At 35.9% G+C, this 15,848-nt stretch overlaps 2 protein-coding genes across 2 annotated transcripts; both read right to left on the bottom strand.

Moving 5' to 3' along the window:
- Window positions 6,812-7,573, bottom strand: LOC109233699. The gene has a single exon (XM_019399567.1). It carries the CDS (start codon window positions 7,571-7,573, stop codon window positions 6,812-6,814), a length of 762 nt encoding a protein of 253 aa, XP_019255112.1.
- Window positions 10,085-15,010, bottom strand: LOC109212993 (cilia- and flagella-associated protein 20). Its single transcript, XM_019376761.1, has 6 exons — window positions 14,916-15,010; window positions 14,748-14,812; window positions 14,579-14,610; window positions 13,482-13,723; window positions 10,524-10,760; window positions 10,085-10,424 (listed from the first exon to the last, which is right to left on the bottom strand). The coding sequence occupies exons 2-6, from the start codon at window positions 14,798-14,800 to the stop codon at window positions 10,416-10,418; spliced, it is 573 nt and encodes a 190-aa protein (XP_019232306.1). The 5' UTR covers window positions 14,801-14,812; window positions 14,916-15,010; the 3' UTR covers window positions 10,085-10,415.

The following is a 15,848-nucleotide window of genomic DNA, read 5'->3' as shown; positions in this document are numbered from 1 at the left end:
CTGAAGAAGTCTTTCTTTTGTATTATTATTTTCTGTCTATTTGGATCCAAACAGTAGGGTAGTGTGATATTCTTTTGGGATGTATATTCTACTAGTTGCCCGTAGCTTGTGACACCAGGTTCTGGCACACACTTTGGTAGATGATTATTTTTGGGGTGTGTAATTATATTATTACAGTATTCAGCTCATCTGGCTTAAATTCCAAATTGAGTGCTTATTTCGCATATTCTAATTAAAAGCAACATGAGTATTTTAGAAATGTTTCCGCAATTGGCTTGCCTGACAAGGGTGTCAGGCGCCCTCATGACCTATTGTGAAAAATGGGTCGTGACAGTTTTAATTTATGTGAACCTATTTCCTTTTTAGTCCTGCAAAAAAGAATGACCCCTTTCCCTATTTGGAAACAATTTACCTTTATGCAATGATTTATGGCCACACAAAATATATATGCCTCATTTTGCACCACAAGTTCAAAAGTCTTCTCTCTTTTCTTAAACTCCGTGCCCAGTCAAATGGGTTTACATAAATTGAAACGGATGGAGTATATGATTTGAACCAAAGTTACTGAGTTCGGCTGAACCCGTAAACAATATTGTAGCTCTACCTCTGGTGGTATTAAACATGCCATAGTATTTATATGGGTGTAAATATTTTTTGTTAAGGAAATATTGAAAGGCTTCAATCTTTAGACTAACTAATACAAAAATATCAATTTTTTTAGACATGGGAGTAATTTGGACGTTTTCATAATTGTCTTACATTATTTTATTTTTATACAACTTTTAAAATCTAAAGTCTATAATATACTAAAAGCACGAAGGTCTTTAGCGAAATGGCGTTCGCCTATTTACCTTTTAAAATATGCAGTTTACATTGGACAATATAGTAATTTGGTATTTCATTAGTATTTAGGTATAGTTATTTAATTAATATCCGTACAATTTAGGAATAATCATTTATTGCTAATAAAATTTTGCCTAAACAGTCACTACACACTAGGAAAGTGTCTTTCTAATTCCTTTTTTTTAGCAGTAAACTGGAGATTTATATATAATACTAGATAAGGTCTTACATATTACATGCCATAGTGACATCGGGGATACATATCCCCTCTTGCAAACAACTATTGTCATTTGTAATGTTTAGGTTCCCTAATGATTTAAACATATTACATAAAGAGCTAGGTAGTTTCTTAGAACATAAGCTATCCCCGCTCATATCCTTTGTCAGAAGTTGTTGTACACAAAACGGCGGTTCAGCAAGCATCCTAGTCCCTCTTGGGTTAAAATTACTTGTTTTTTTGTTTTTTGCTTCCTTGGCTAGTGCGTCAGCTACAACATTCCCTTTCCTGAAATTATGTCGTAGTAGAAGGCCCTTCTTCTAGAGCATTAATGACCTGCATAAAAGAATTAGATTAGTAAGAACTGAATGTCCATTGTTTATTGCGTTAATTACTTCGGTTGAGTCTGTTTCCACTTTCAATGGGTAAAGATTGAATTTTGAGGCCAATTGAAGTCCTTCTAGGAGTGCTTGTAATTCCATGTGTAGAGGAAATAAAGCACTACAGTATTTATGAAAACCTAGAATCCATTTTCCCGTACTGTTTCTAAATACTCCCCCTATTCCACCGTCTGTTTTGCTGCATGCCCCATCTATGTTAAGCTTAATCCAACCTTTCTGAGGAGCATGCCATTTAACTTGTATTACTTTGGTAGCTTGTATGTGTGTGTGGGGGGGGGGGGTATTGAAGAAGTGGAATTCAATAGCGTGATTGTAAATGAACTTTAGAGAGGGTTTTCTGCTGTTGTTGTTAAGGTTGTTGTAGTTGTGATTGATCCAAATCCCCAGATTAGGAAGGGAAGGAGTTCTGGCCATTCCAGGTGTGGTGATTTAATTCTAGGGAACTGATTTTTAATGTGGATGAGCCAGTGTTGGTTAGATGTTGGAGTAGGTGTAGTGATGCCAACCTCATTCCATAAGTGATGCACTAGGGGACATTTGATGAAGATGTGCTCTATAGATTCCGCTTCATTATGGCACATCGGACATTCATTGTCTATATTTATTACAATATGCTGAAGATATTTCCTGCATGGTAGACTGTTGTGAAGAGATTGCCAAATAAGGTATTTGATTTTGTTAGGACAGTTTAGCTTCCATATCCACATGAAGTCATGTTGGGGCTTTTTTGTTGGTTTAATAATTTGGAGACAGGATTTGCTGGTGAAGTAGCCATTAGGATTCATGTTCCATATCGGAGTGTCTTTATAATCATTGAGAGGTATAGGAATTTGATGAATTTTTTCCATAATATTGGCAGTCAGATGAAATGATAATTTAGAGGAGTCATTTTGGCCATTAGAAAAGATATCCTTTATTTTAGTGGATAATTCATGCTTATTGAGAGGACCCTCGATGCGTTCCCTTAGAGGTTGGAGATTTGGTATCCAATTGGATAGCCAGAGGTTTTGATTAGAATTCTTGCAAGGTTGCCAAGTGCCTTTAGAGCGGATTGACCACCCTTTTAGGATATTTTTCCAGATGAAAGAGGTATAGGTTGGTGTTTTCTTCCTAGCATATTTTAGAATGATAACTTTGCACCATAAGGCAGTGGGATTGGATATAATTCTCCAGGCTAGGTTACTTAGGGCTATTAGATTCTTTGTATTAGCATCTTTTATACCAAGCCCTCCCTCTTCTTTGCTTTTAGTAACGGTATTCCAGTTGACATAATGGACTTTTCTCATTCGTAGAACCCCAGATGAAGTTACGTTGAATATGGTCAATTTAGTTTAGAGTTTTGGTGGGGAGATGGGTGTATTGCATTGCATGACTAGGGATAGCATTGAGAGTTGAAGTTGCTAGAGTGGTACGACCTGCTATGTTTAGAAAATTGATTTTCCACGAAGATAATTTCCTTTGCATATTGTCAATAATAAATTGGTAATCCCTAGGATTTGGATGATTTTGAAGCATTGGGAATTCTAGGTATTTGCCAAAGGTGTTGCTAACACTTATATTGAAATCTTTAGCAACTTCTTTAGTGTTAGTGGTGGGGCAATTATTTGAGAAGATTATATTAGATTTGTGCATGTTGATGTTTTGCCCTGACAAGGAACAGAAGATGGAGATGCTCCTTTTAATTGTGCTTCACGTTTTCTTGTTTACCTTGCCCATAAGGGTAAGGTCATCCGCAAAGAATAAGTGAGAGATACCCGGATCATTAGGGCCGAGATGGATGGGATCCCAGCTGTGGATATCTACTTGATGAGAAATTAGGCATGAAAACATTTCCATGCATAGGATGAATATATAAGGGGATAGGGGGCATCCTTGTCTAATGCCCCTACTTGGGCTAAAAAAGGGGGTAGTTGATCTATTAACTAGAATTGCAATGTTGCTAGTAGTTATACAATGAATAATTAATTTGGATATAGAGGGTGGAAAATTGAAGCATGTGAGCATACGATAGATGAATGACCATACAAGACGATCAAAGGCTTTTTCTAAATCAAGCTTAAGCATCATGCTACACTTCTTACCTTTGCTCTTTTTGAACTGGTTCATGATTTCTTGGACAATTATAGCATTGTCATTGGTTCTTCTTCCTTTGATGAAGCTTGATTGAAAGGGGCTGATCATATCATTTAGGAAGGGCTTCAATCTATTAGCAATTATTTTGGTAACAATTTTGTAGATCGTATTGCAGAGACAAATAGGCCGATTTTTTTTACATTATTAGCACTATCGAATTTTGGAATTAGGCAGATGTACGTATTGTTAGTGTCCACTGGAAGAGTGTTAGTACGAAAAACCTGAAGACAAAGTTGTATAACTGAAGGACCCACTGTTTTCCAATATTTTTGATAAAAAATGGGTGAATTCCATCTGGCCCAGGGGCCTTGAAAGGTTTGAACGAGAATATGGCTTTGATTATCTCATAGGGCTTTAGAGGGTTGTCAAGTGAGACTAAGTTCACTTTGCTAAAGCTAGTCGGGTTGTTGGTAATGTCAAGCCAGTTAGTGTGTTGGTGAGGGCTGGTGAAAGCATTGAGAAAATATTCGTAGGTGTGATTAAGGATTTCTGTTGGTTCATTTATCCAGTCACTTGCCTCATTTTTGAAGTGATTAATTTTATTCCTCCTTCTTTTGTTAGTGGCCATGATATGAAAAAACTTAGTGTTGCCATCTCCATCTTGAATCCAAGAAATTCTAGCTCTCAATTTCCAATTGTCATCTTCTGTTTTCAGGTAGTTGTTATATTCTCTTTCGAGATTTCGGAGGAAGATTCTGTGAGGGAAGTGTTTGGAATTTTGAATTCCATTAAGTCTAGCCAAAATTCTTTTTTTCTTCCTAAATATGTCTCCAAATACTTTGTTTTTCCAATCCTTGACATTATTTATAAAGGAGTTGGATGCTTGTTGATAATTAATACCTATCCATGAATTGGTGACTAAATTGTTGAATCAGGGTGCCTGCACCAAAACGTTTCAAGTCTAAAAGGCTTTTGAAGGGCCAAATTAGATTTAGAAATTATTTCAAGTAAGAGAGGATTATGATCCGAGTGAACTTTGGGGAGGTGGGATACAGTAGCATTAGGGAACCAATTAATCCAATCGCTATTAGCAAAAATTTTGTCTAGTCTTTCCATGATTAGACTGTTTTTTTTCCTACGGTTGGTCCAGGTATACTTGCACCCCTTATAACCTAGGTCTAAGAGGCCGCATTTATTGATGCAATTCCAAAGATAATTAGCCCGGTTTCTATTGATAAAATTTCCACCAAATTTTTCATTAGAGCTTATTACATCATTAAAATTCCCCCTACTAACCAAGGTCCCTTAAAAGAATTATGCATGTTGATGAGATTATCCCATAATAGATTTCTATAATTAATATTAGTACTGGCATAGAAAGAAGTAAATAACCAAGATTTGTGGGTGGGGATTACCTCAATTGTTGCACTGATTTCTTGATTTCTACGCACGAAACTGTGAACATTAACTAGATTGTGATTCCATAAGATAACCATACCACTCGATTGACCTTGAGCTGGAATTTCAATCATGTCAGAAAACCCAAAGGGGTTAAGAAGCGACATATGACTGTCCATTCTTGTTTCTAAAAGAGTTACCATGCAGGGATGGTGAGTATTGACCAACTCTCTGAAGTTTAACCTAAAGTTATCGTTGTTTCCACCTCTAATGTTCCATATGATGAAGTTGATAGGTCTATTCAACATGATGTTCCAGTTGTGAAGGTCTCCATTCTCCAGCACTCTTGGTGCATGAATTAGATTCCTTCTCTGGAAAGGAACCAAGATCATTGCATGTTGCCCTATGGTCGGATCTGCCGGTGGCCTTATGTCCATTGTACACTTGTAGAGAGCCGTTGCACACTTGAGAATCTGCCTCTGCTCTTGCATCTCCATGAAGATGAACACCTTTACCTCGTCGAGATTTGAATCCTCGAGTATTGGTTCTGGGATTGAGTTGGGTTCCACAGCTTCCCCCATTGTTTCTGTGTGAGGAGTGTTTTGTGGTATGTTTGGGTGAGTTTGTGAGTGAGATGGTCCTGGCTGGTGGAACTGGGGTGCATGCTGAGCATTTGGAGTTTGACCATGGTTTGCATGTACATCCCAGGGTGTGAAAACTGGATTGATGTTGGTCATCACCTCCGGAGTGAAGAATGGAAGATCTATCAGTGGGTTTGCATTTTGGACTGGGACAAAGTGTGGAGGAAGACTCCACTGTTTCATCATCGTTTGAGCTATGTTGGGTGATATATTTGGGGCTATTGGGTGAAGAATGTTGTTCACCCATACATGGTTCATGAAGTTGTTCATTGCCATCCGGATCCCTTCCGAGATTAGCTGAGCTAAATAGTGGGAGTTTTGAATCACTATTATTGTCTCCCTGCCGTTACAACATTATGTTGAAGGATATGGCATAGCCCATTAGACCAGTTCCACCCATGACAGAGGTTGGTGGTTCTCTGACAGTGGAGGTTGGATGAATATGATGAGAGTGTTTGTTGTTGGATTGTTGGTGGGAGGTTCATTTTCCATAGTCAGGGGCCTTTGTTGGCATAGGATCTGTATGAGGCGATAGCGCCTTCTGGTGGGAAAAGGAATTCTTGGCATATTCTATTGGAGTGTTAAGGCTTATATGCTGTGTTAGGACTGTATCAGATCCTTTTGGATGCAGAGTATCTTTGCCAATGATTGTATGTTCGATTTGCATGGCGTTTGGGAGGAGTAGCGTACTGGTTTTATCGAGTGAGGAAGAGGATTGGGCTTGGTTTACGTGTTTGAAGGTATTGGCCATTTGGAGGAGTGTTGTCTGTTTTTCAGACAGGTGTGTAAGATCATTAGTGGCATGCAAGGTTAGATTATTAGGATTTATTGGTTGATTTAGGGGGGTGACCGGGTTATTACATATATTATAATTATTAGTAGGAGCATTAGAGTTAGGAATTGACACGTGTCTTAATGACGTGTCATTAATAAGGGAGGTATTGGTTGTTTTTATTTGTTTGGATATTGTTACTACAGATTGAGTGGGATTCTTTTGACATAGATTTTCCAGTAGCATTTTCAGTAGGTTTGTTGTGATAAGAGCATGATTTGTAATTAAAAACTGGGGAAGTGAGGAACTTACCTGTGTTGGCATCAAAGATATTTACATTGATACCTGCAGCTTTAGTGGATTCAGTGCCTCTGTTGGAAGCAGAAGGGATCTTCTTTCTTTGATTGAAAGTAACTGTCTTCCATTCTTCCTTCTCTTTGAGAAGGTGTTGTTGCTCCTGACCTCTCTATTCCTTTTCGCCATTGCTCATGGGTGCTGAGGTTGCTGGACCATTTGATTTGATATTGCACTGTCTAGCTGTATGCCCTAGACAGCCACAGTTTTTGCATAGGAGATTTTCTCCCTCGTAGAGGATCTGCTGTTTGTGGTTGCCTATCCATACGTTGGATTTCACTGGTTTATCTAGAGGAAGTTCAACGCAAAGCCTGGCATAGCGACCCCTTAAGGCTGCTGATGTGCAAGCATCCACTTTGAGTAATCTGCCTACTGTGTTACCTACTTTTTTCATAATTTCTTCATCGTAAAATTCTGTTGGAAGATGTGGTAACCGGATCCATATTGCAGTTAAAACTTGTTTGGCAGTAGCGGGAACAAAATTTGGTTTCCATCGTTGTAGAGAAAGAAAGTGGCCAAAAACAAACCATGGCCCTTTTTGTAATACAGTCTCCAAGTTCTCTTCATTATTGAATTTAACTATGAAGTATTGTTCACCAAGATCTATTAGGGGAAAAGCTTCAGTTGGTTTCCAGAGATCTATAAGTTTACGTTTGAGAACTTGGTATAGGATTTTGTTACCTAGTAGTTTTATTATTACTGAGAATCTCCATGGGTAGTAAATACGTAACTTATCTTCCCCACTTATGGGAACTTTAATTTCCTCCTCAGGATTCTCATAAGACTTTTCAATCTTCTTCCTCGTTTGTATCCATTGCCATTGGAGATAGGTATGTCGGTGGCGATAATATTGAGAAGGTTTCCTTCTGTTCATTGGCTAGTAGCTTATCTTTAAAAGAGGCAGATATAAAATTGTTTAAATGAGGGGAATTTTTGTCTGGTGGCTTTGGAGGTATTCCACCTTGGCAGTGTTGTTGATTCATTAGAGTTGTAGGAGTAAATATTTAGGAGAGGTGTAGGTAAGAACGAATCCCAGTAGTGACTTTCTAATTCCATTTGGAGTACTAAATTTCTCCATTCTCCTTCTTAGGTTTAGGAGACTTCTTTTTGTAGTTAATAAAAATTTGCCTATATTAGAAAAGTTTGTCGTTCGACTCCATTTATATTTTGGATTATTTAAATTTCCCTTTTATCATTTTAAGTTTAGGAGATTTTTTTGTAGTTAATAAGATTTTTCCTAATTCTCACTAGAAAAAATAGTCATTTAATATTTTTGTTAATATTTATGATTTTAAAATCAACTAAAATTTTAGCTGTTAAATTTTTTCTTATTTAAACTATATAATAATTAGGCTCTAATATTTAGGCCTTCAAAATTGATTAGATTTTACTATTCAATATAAGGTGTACTAAACAAATTTTAGACAAAAACTAAGAAGCGACAATTTCAAACCACTATCGGTATGTTTTTCTATTTTTAATGTCCTTTCTCAATTTATGTCTACAACTATGTGCATATTAATTCTTCTTCTTTTATATTCTTCCGCATAAAAATATCTACAAAGCCAAAAAGTATTTATGAGCAAACAAAAATAAGGATTTTTTGTCCTAGAAATTTAACCTTCCAAAAAAAAATCATACATAACAGAGATGTATTTAAAATTTTCTAAAAGATTTTGTACGTGTCAACAATATAACTTTTTAATAGGCGAATGTAATTTTATAGGAATGAATTGAATAGTATTTATCCAATAAAGTTGAAAATTATTTGAAAAAAAATTTAATTATTCTCGGACGATTTGTTGTGTATATTTATTTAATTTTTTTTGTAATTATAGATATTTTATTACCAAGTAATCATTATGTACAAAAAATAAAAATAAAATTGAATGAGAGTTGGACACTCCCTCAGTCTCAATAAAGTAAAACTCCTACAACTCCAAAAACAACTAGGCAACAACACACAATCACAAAGAATTTTCAATTACAACTCAGAGTTATGTAATAATCAATATTCATCTTGTATATAATCGCAATGTGCTAATTAGTAGCAAACTTCTTAAACAATATATTTTAAAATATTTTGATAATTGTAACATAAAAGTTAAGTAAGGAATTTATACATATTGTTTTTCCAAATTTCTGAAATATAACTTTAATTGTATAATTAGCAATTTAAAAATACATGTGTTTTATTAAACCGTTATAGTTATTATTTAGATGCAACGTAATTATTTTATCTAAGTCACCCTGGTGACATAATAAAAATTTCTTCTCAACATTTTTAAATTTTTAAATCCAAATATATAAATTCACAATACATATGAAAAACTAAAATACTCAGTTTCTTATTTAAACAAATTATTTTGTTTTTATTATATTAGAGATTATAAATCATTAAAATATTTTTAATCAAACCATACTTACTTTTAATAAAAAAGAGAACTGACTATAGACATATATAGAAACTAAACATCAATCGAAAATTGATGAAAGAATAAAATTAATCTGATTTTAACATGTATTTCATATTTTGACTCCTTCTAAAATAATATTAACATACATATCCTTTCGAAGTCATCAACAATAAGCAATTCAATTTCAGTCATACACTCTTGCTTACATAAGAAGGCAACTTCCGAATACACATTGGAACGTAAAATCTGGACGCGTGCTTTCAAGCTTGGACGGAAGGAAAGCTCATTCCAAAATGAAAAAAGAGTAAATTAATCTGAATGAACTTTATTCTATTTTTGCAATAGTGATTTATATAATTAGGTTAAACTTTTAGTTGAGTAAATCGATAGAGATGATTAGGAACATTTACATATTTCTTCCTTTATTGAGTTAGCTAAATGTAAGGAACAATCTTAATTTTAAGAACTTATACTTTATTGTTTAACTTTTAAGTAATACTTAACTCAAACATAATTTTTAATATAATAACTATATGATCTTTTATAATCTTATATTCATAGAGACTGGGTATACGCACAACGCGCATACCAAGAGACTTTTAATTTTCTAGTGTTATTTGTGCTATTTTCAACCACCACTTTAATGTTTATTCTTTTACGATCACTGATATATTATATAAATTAAATTAATATCTTAAACTTCACGTCCAATTAAATATTTTTGCATAAGTATGCCTATATATCTTATATCATGAATGGAGTATAAGCTTTGCACAAATATTAACACCCGACAAGTCCTAAAAATTTAGTGTGAAAAGCATTCACTCCTGCAAGCCCAAAGAAATGCCTGGAAACTGTTTTAGGAGTACTACGTTTTTTTCCTAGACAAGATGAATCTCATACTTGCCTTTTCCCTTTGGATTATTAGCGTGTGTATTTTCTGCTTCAAATGAAACGTTTTTCCGAAATCAACACTAAATAAATCCGGAGCATAGAAAGTACAACAATGAAGCTTTTACAAAATCAAGACATAATTCATCTAATGATCTGCAACCAGGCAAAGCAGCTAGAAAGACATCCACCGGTCTTTCTAATCTTGAACCACAACATCATGTTTAACAATTCACTAACAAACTCTAAAATTCTAATAGATTCAAGTAATAAAAAGAAACTTGGTGAACATGTGCACTCATCAACATTTCCAAGATCAAACTGTTCCACACCAAGATTAATACACCAGCTCCAAGACGAATTTCAGACAACTAAAGTGCCTCATCTGCTGGTTTATAGAGAAAATCCTCAAGATTTCTACAATAAGAAAACAACAAACATTAGGCTAAAAAGGACGAAAAAAGTCATAATGGCGTTCCAACAGTACAATCAAAGCAAGTCCTGAGTATCTTTCACCTGCATTGGAAGGTAAAGTTTGAATTCTGGTGGGAGTTCCTCTTCTGAATAAAGACGGTCAGAAAAGTAAATCCTCCTTAGCCTGCAATTTGCATGAACCTGAACTCGCAGTGTTTCGACATAGTTGGTTCCATAAGCTCGTCTGGTCAAATCAGAAAGATTCAACTGGATTTGATTCCATCCTTCATCCAATCTCAACGGCATAGTGCAAATATAGGGTTTCACTCGTGTGACCGCCTGCAACATACAGGTGAAACTTTTCAAACTCCAGCATTAAAGAAATTTAATAGTCAAGCATTAACATTGTCAAAAAGTAGGGCACCAATACAAACAAAATTAGATCCTAAAAGTAAAGGTGTCAGACAGGACCATCCAACCAGTGTAGGCTATGCTTCAATGGCACATGATATAACAGCTTGGGTATTACCCAAGTCTATTCCGCAGTGAAGAAACCTTAAAGTTACTCAAAGTACTGCAATATCTCAAGGTCAAAGAATGACAAAAAACTTTAGTAGCTTTTTTCGTTTTTGGCGCACTAATTATCCAGTCCTCACTAATTCAGCTTTTGCAAACACCAATTTGTATGCTGCCAAAATAGTAACGTGAAATAAGTAAAATGGTCCATAAAACAGTTACAGAAAAGAGGTGTGCGTCCAAGCAAAACAGGAATGTAGCAACAGCTAGAGAATTTATATTAGACATTTGCATTATACATCACACCATCTAAAACTGGATCAGAAGAAAGTGGTTTGGTAATTAGTTCACGTGTCACCTCTGTACTCCAAAGGGAAAGTTCAAAGAAGGGATTATTTGACTACGAAATTAGTTATACTATAATAACTGAAAGACAAATTAGTCTATAAGATGGGTCTTCATTCAACAGACAACACTAGGCAAATGCAGGCGATACAAGCTATCTATAAGACACTAAGCAAGTTAGTCCATAATTTGATTTTCACCTAAAAGAACAATCGTTTGCAAGGACTACTAGGCAAGTGCAAAACTGCAAACCTTAGAAAGCAGCAAAGCGCGCAGCAGACTTCATAACTCATCAAGGAAATCACATTAAGACAGAAAACTTAGAAGGTCAACTAAACACTAATACAGGCAGGAGGAGGGAAACCTTTCCTGTATTGCGTCATACTTGATCATTTAACGGCATGCATATGTCTAGGGGTTGCAAACGGTCGGGTCGGATGTGGGACGGGTCGAAACGGGTAATGAAAAACGGATAAATTATCCGACCCGACCCATATTTATTACGAATGAGTTAACCGGCGGATAATAGGGATATCCATATTATCCATGGCTTCTTGAATATGATCACTTTTGGGAGAATTCCTAATCTCTCAAACTTGAGGAACCCCCAATTTGAGGCTTTACAAATGTAAAAGTTAAGCCCATTAGTTATCCATTGGTTATCCATTATCTAAGTGGATAATATGGTTCTTATCCATATTTGACCCGTTTTTAAAAAGTTCAGCATCCAACCCATTTTTTAATGGATAATATGGGTGGATAACTATTTTCTTTTATCCATTTCGCCACCACTACATATGTCATATCTTATTTTGATCAGATACTAGAGTAGTTATTTTGATCAGATATGCTTAAGTCACATAATACTTTGTTAGCTGAGTAATGATACTCTATAGAAAACTTTGGTAGGCCAAAACAATTGCATCCTTCATCAGTTTCTAATGTTTTTAGTCTGCATAGAGCTATCAAAATCCTTGACTACTCCTCAAAATTTTTGAATTACAGGTGTTTGGGACATGCCCGAAACAGTTGTAGTTTGTGCAGTTCTTGGCATAAAAACTACCTTACATGGACTAAGGCACATGTACTACCTATTGGTACATAAAGGACCCAGCTAGCCCAATATAACAGTTTATTTAGGGAATTTTGAATGGTCCAAATGAAGTACCTTTAACTATGAACATCATTTGAGATAGGTATGTTAATTGTCAACGCCTCAGGGCAAAATTAAGAACCCGCGTAACATAGGCATGAAATAGCATTTTAACCAAAGCAAGATACAGGATGATCACGTTCTCATTATTTCAGACCAATTATGAAATTCTCTCAGCCAAATACAATCCCACTTCTATCAAGCAGGATTGACTACTTCCATGAAGAAAAATATCCCCACAACCTGATACCATCCACTGTTCTTGGTACAAAATAATGCCAAAGCGCCATCACTAGTAACTGGATACCCCTCCACAGGAAAGTTTATTATAAAGATATCGTGTCCAAGAAGAACGTAATTTAAGAAATACTGAAGTCCAATATTTCAAGAATCAGATCCCCAGATACTCTCTTTATCACCAAGGCGGTCAAAATCAAATCTAAGCGCCAATCATAAAGATGATGTTATTGTGAGCTGACAAGCTTCTACTCAAACTTCTTAACATCATTTGCCACACAGACTTCATAAAAAGAACCCCATCAAGCGACCAAACTGCTATTTCTGACATTTTAACAAGGAAACAGGGATTTTCTCCTGTCGTTTTGGGGACTTCATAGGTTGCTAACTTCCTCCGCGTTGCATTTGTTAAAGTTAATGAGTGTATTCACAGTTTATTAGGAAAATCCCTAAACCATATAACAACAATAAGAAAGGTCTGATGTATGACTATACTACTGTTCTAAGGCAAAAAAACGCCATCAAACATATGCTCTTACCGAAAAGGAAGACACTGTTCATGTAGTAGTTTCCATCTAACAAATAAGTGTCGATTAAACAAAAATTATTATTCCACTCAACTACTTCTTCTTTCAAGAGCTAAGATTATCAAATATCATAAATAGACAGCACTCAGCGGCTCTCTCCTGAATATAGTTAAAGTGAAACCAGAGACATATATGGGGAAGACTACATATACAAAAAGATAACAAATTATGACAGAAATAAGTCACAGGAACAAATCTATATTCCTGGAAAGACTTACAGACTTGATAATTAGAAGCTCGAAACCTTCTCCGGACATTTTTATCATCTAAAACCTGAATTTCAAATGTGAAGTACTTCTTCACATTCTTCACTATCATGACTAAGAAGGGTAGCTTTATGCCAAGAGTCGCACTAGGATCTGCAGGACACGTTATGTATGCTTGCTGGACATTAGACCCAACAATTTCCAAGACATTGGATTGGATATCTTCATCTTGCAGCCGTTTGACATGCCCATTGACAACTGCACGCAGGAAAAGGACGAGTTAAGCATACTGCATACAGTTATATCTTTCTATTTTCCTTGTTAGGAAAGAAGAGATAGGACGGAGGTGTGAAAGAATTGGAACAACAGGTCTCTGAAGAAAGTAGCCCTCTTTCTTTCGCAATGCAGGACTCCATTTCAACTACGGACAAGTTAAGAAAGAGACTGAGGATATCAGTGAGTTGGTGGTGCGTCGTGCATGTGCAAAGAAACTAGAGCGAGACTTTGTATTCTCATTGTTCAATATCTCGTGATGCTACCGAGAACAATGGAGGAAGCAATCACGTGTTGGAGATTATAGAGGATTGCTAATGAAAGGATGGCAGCATGGAAGACGGCCCTCTGATGTCTCTTTTGAGCATATCAAACGAACGGAATAGGAGAATGTTCCAAGACAGTGACGTTGAATGCATAAAGAGATCTTTTTTATTTCAATTGCACCTTTGGTGTAACTAGAAAACACTGTGTTCTGTTAGGTAAAAAACCCCAGAATGCAGACACAAAAAACGAAGGTAAAGAGGAGCATGACCAGGAAACAGAAAACTAAGAAGCACAAAGAAAGGAGGAAACCACGATGGAATGAATTCAAGTATAAAAAAAATTCCTACAGTGAGAAACAAATCACAAAATCCCTACAATGCTAATACTTATGATTTAGGGACACATCAATTGCTCGAATAAAAAGGAAAAAGGTAAACAGTAATAAATCTCTGTTGAAAGACCCAATAACACTTGCTACAAGTCAACAGAAAAACACATATATTCATCCATAAATCCTAATTACTGGTGTTCTTGGAAAATAAATGAAATTCAAATAGTATTAGTTTATATTACCTTCTTTATCCCAAATCTGCAGAGGCTTGCTCCTGGAAAAAAAAATAAAAAAGAGGAGCTAATGTTTAATTCAAGTGAAAAAATTAAAAGTACAAAAGAAATTGGGAAATAAACAAGACAAGAATTACACCAATCAAAAAAAAAAAAAAAAGAGACAAGGATTACATACCCGAGGCTGTACAGGATGGAAAGAAAACCAGATTGGAACGTGTTCTTAAACATTGAAGTCAGATGCTGCAAGTTAACACAAATTGTTCGAATTTTACTTCAAAATAAACTTGTATTTATGAACTGGAAACAAATACTAGTACATACAGGTGAATATAAGGGTTAATACCTCGTGAAGAATCGGGGCCGACGGAGAGGAGAAATTAGGGGATTCCAGACTCTACTTCAATTTAGGACCGGGCAAATTTTGACCCGGCTTGAATCCGGAGTAAGGTAAATGAGTCGCGCCTAATGTAATTTTACTAAGGGTGTTAAACGGGTGGGTCGGGCCGGGCTGGGTTGGGATCTTTTGGACCCGTACGGGTTGCGGTCCAGGCCGGTTACGGGTTGGGGCTTAACGGGTTCGGGTTCATCCGGGTAAAAATTGAACCGTAAGGGTTACGGGTTGAGGGGGCCAGGCCGGGCCGGGTTTAGTGTATTTTTTAATTTTTTTTTGTATTTTGTATAACTATTGTAAGTTATATTAATACAAAGTATTAACATAAAGAATACAAGGAAGATGGGAAAAAATTGCACTTATAAATTGCAAGTGCTACATTTATTTTAAAATTCAAACTTACAAATTGAAAGGTTTACATTTAACAACAAGTAAATTAACCAAAAAAGAGTAAATTCAAAGGTTTTGCATTGCCTTAGTAAGTTCTTCATAATCAATATGAACTGAGTGACCTTCTTCTGGAGTGTTAAATTCGGATGGGTTACCGTGTGTTAATATATCTCTAAGTTCCTCGTCTTCTGGGCTATCAACATCTTCACGTCCTTGATTTCTTCGTTCTGATCTAATCCAATCTCTGAAACATACTAAAACTTCCAAAGCATTGCTTCCCAGTGAGTGACAGGTGTCTCCAAGTTGTTGTCTTGCTTGGCTAAATGCACTCTCCGATGCAACAGTAGAAATTGGCACATTCAGCACGTCCCGAGCCATAGCGAAAAGAACAGGAAATGATTTCCATTCTCATGCCACCATCCCAACGGTGAAAATTCCTTTGTGTGAGGCTCTTTTTGCTTCTGCAAATAGAATTGAAGTTCATCAATGTTCCTG

The sequence above is a fragment of the Nicotiana attenuata genome, chromosome 1, assembly GCF_001879085.1.
Source record: "Nicotiana attenuata strain UT chromosome 1, NIATTr2, whole genome shotgun sequence".
Taxonomy (NCBI): Eukaryota; Viridiplantae; Streptophyta; class Magnoliopsida; order Solanales; family Solanaceae; genus Nicotiana; species Nicotiana attenuata.
The sequence above is the reverse complement of the archived record's forward strand: the minus strand, read 5'-3'. Positions and strand labels throughout refer to the sequence as shown.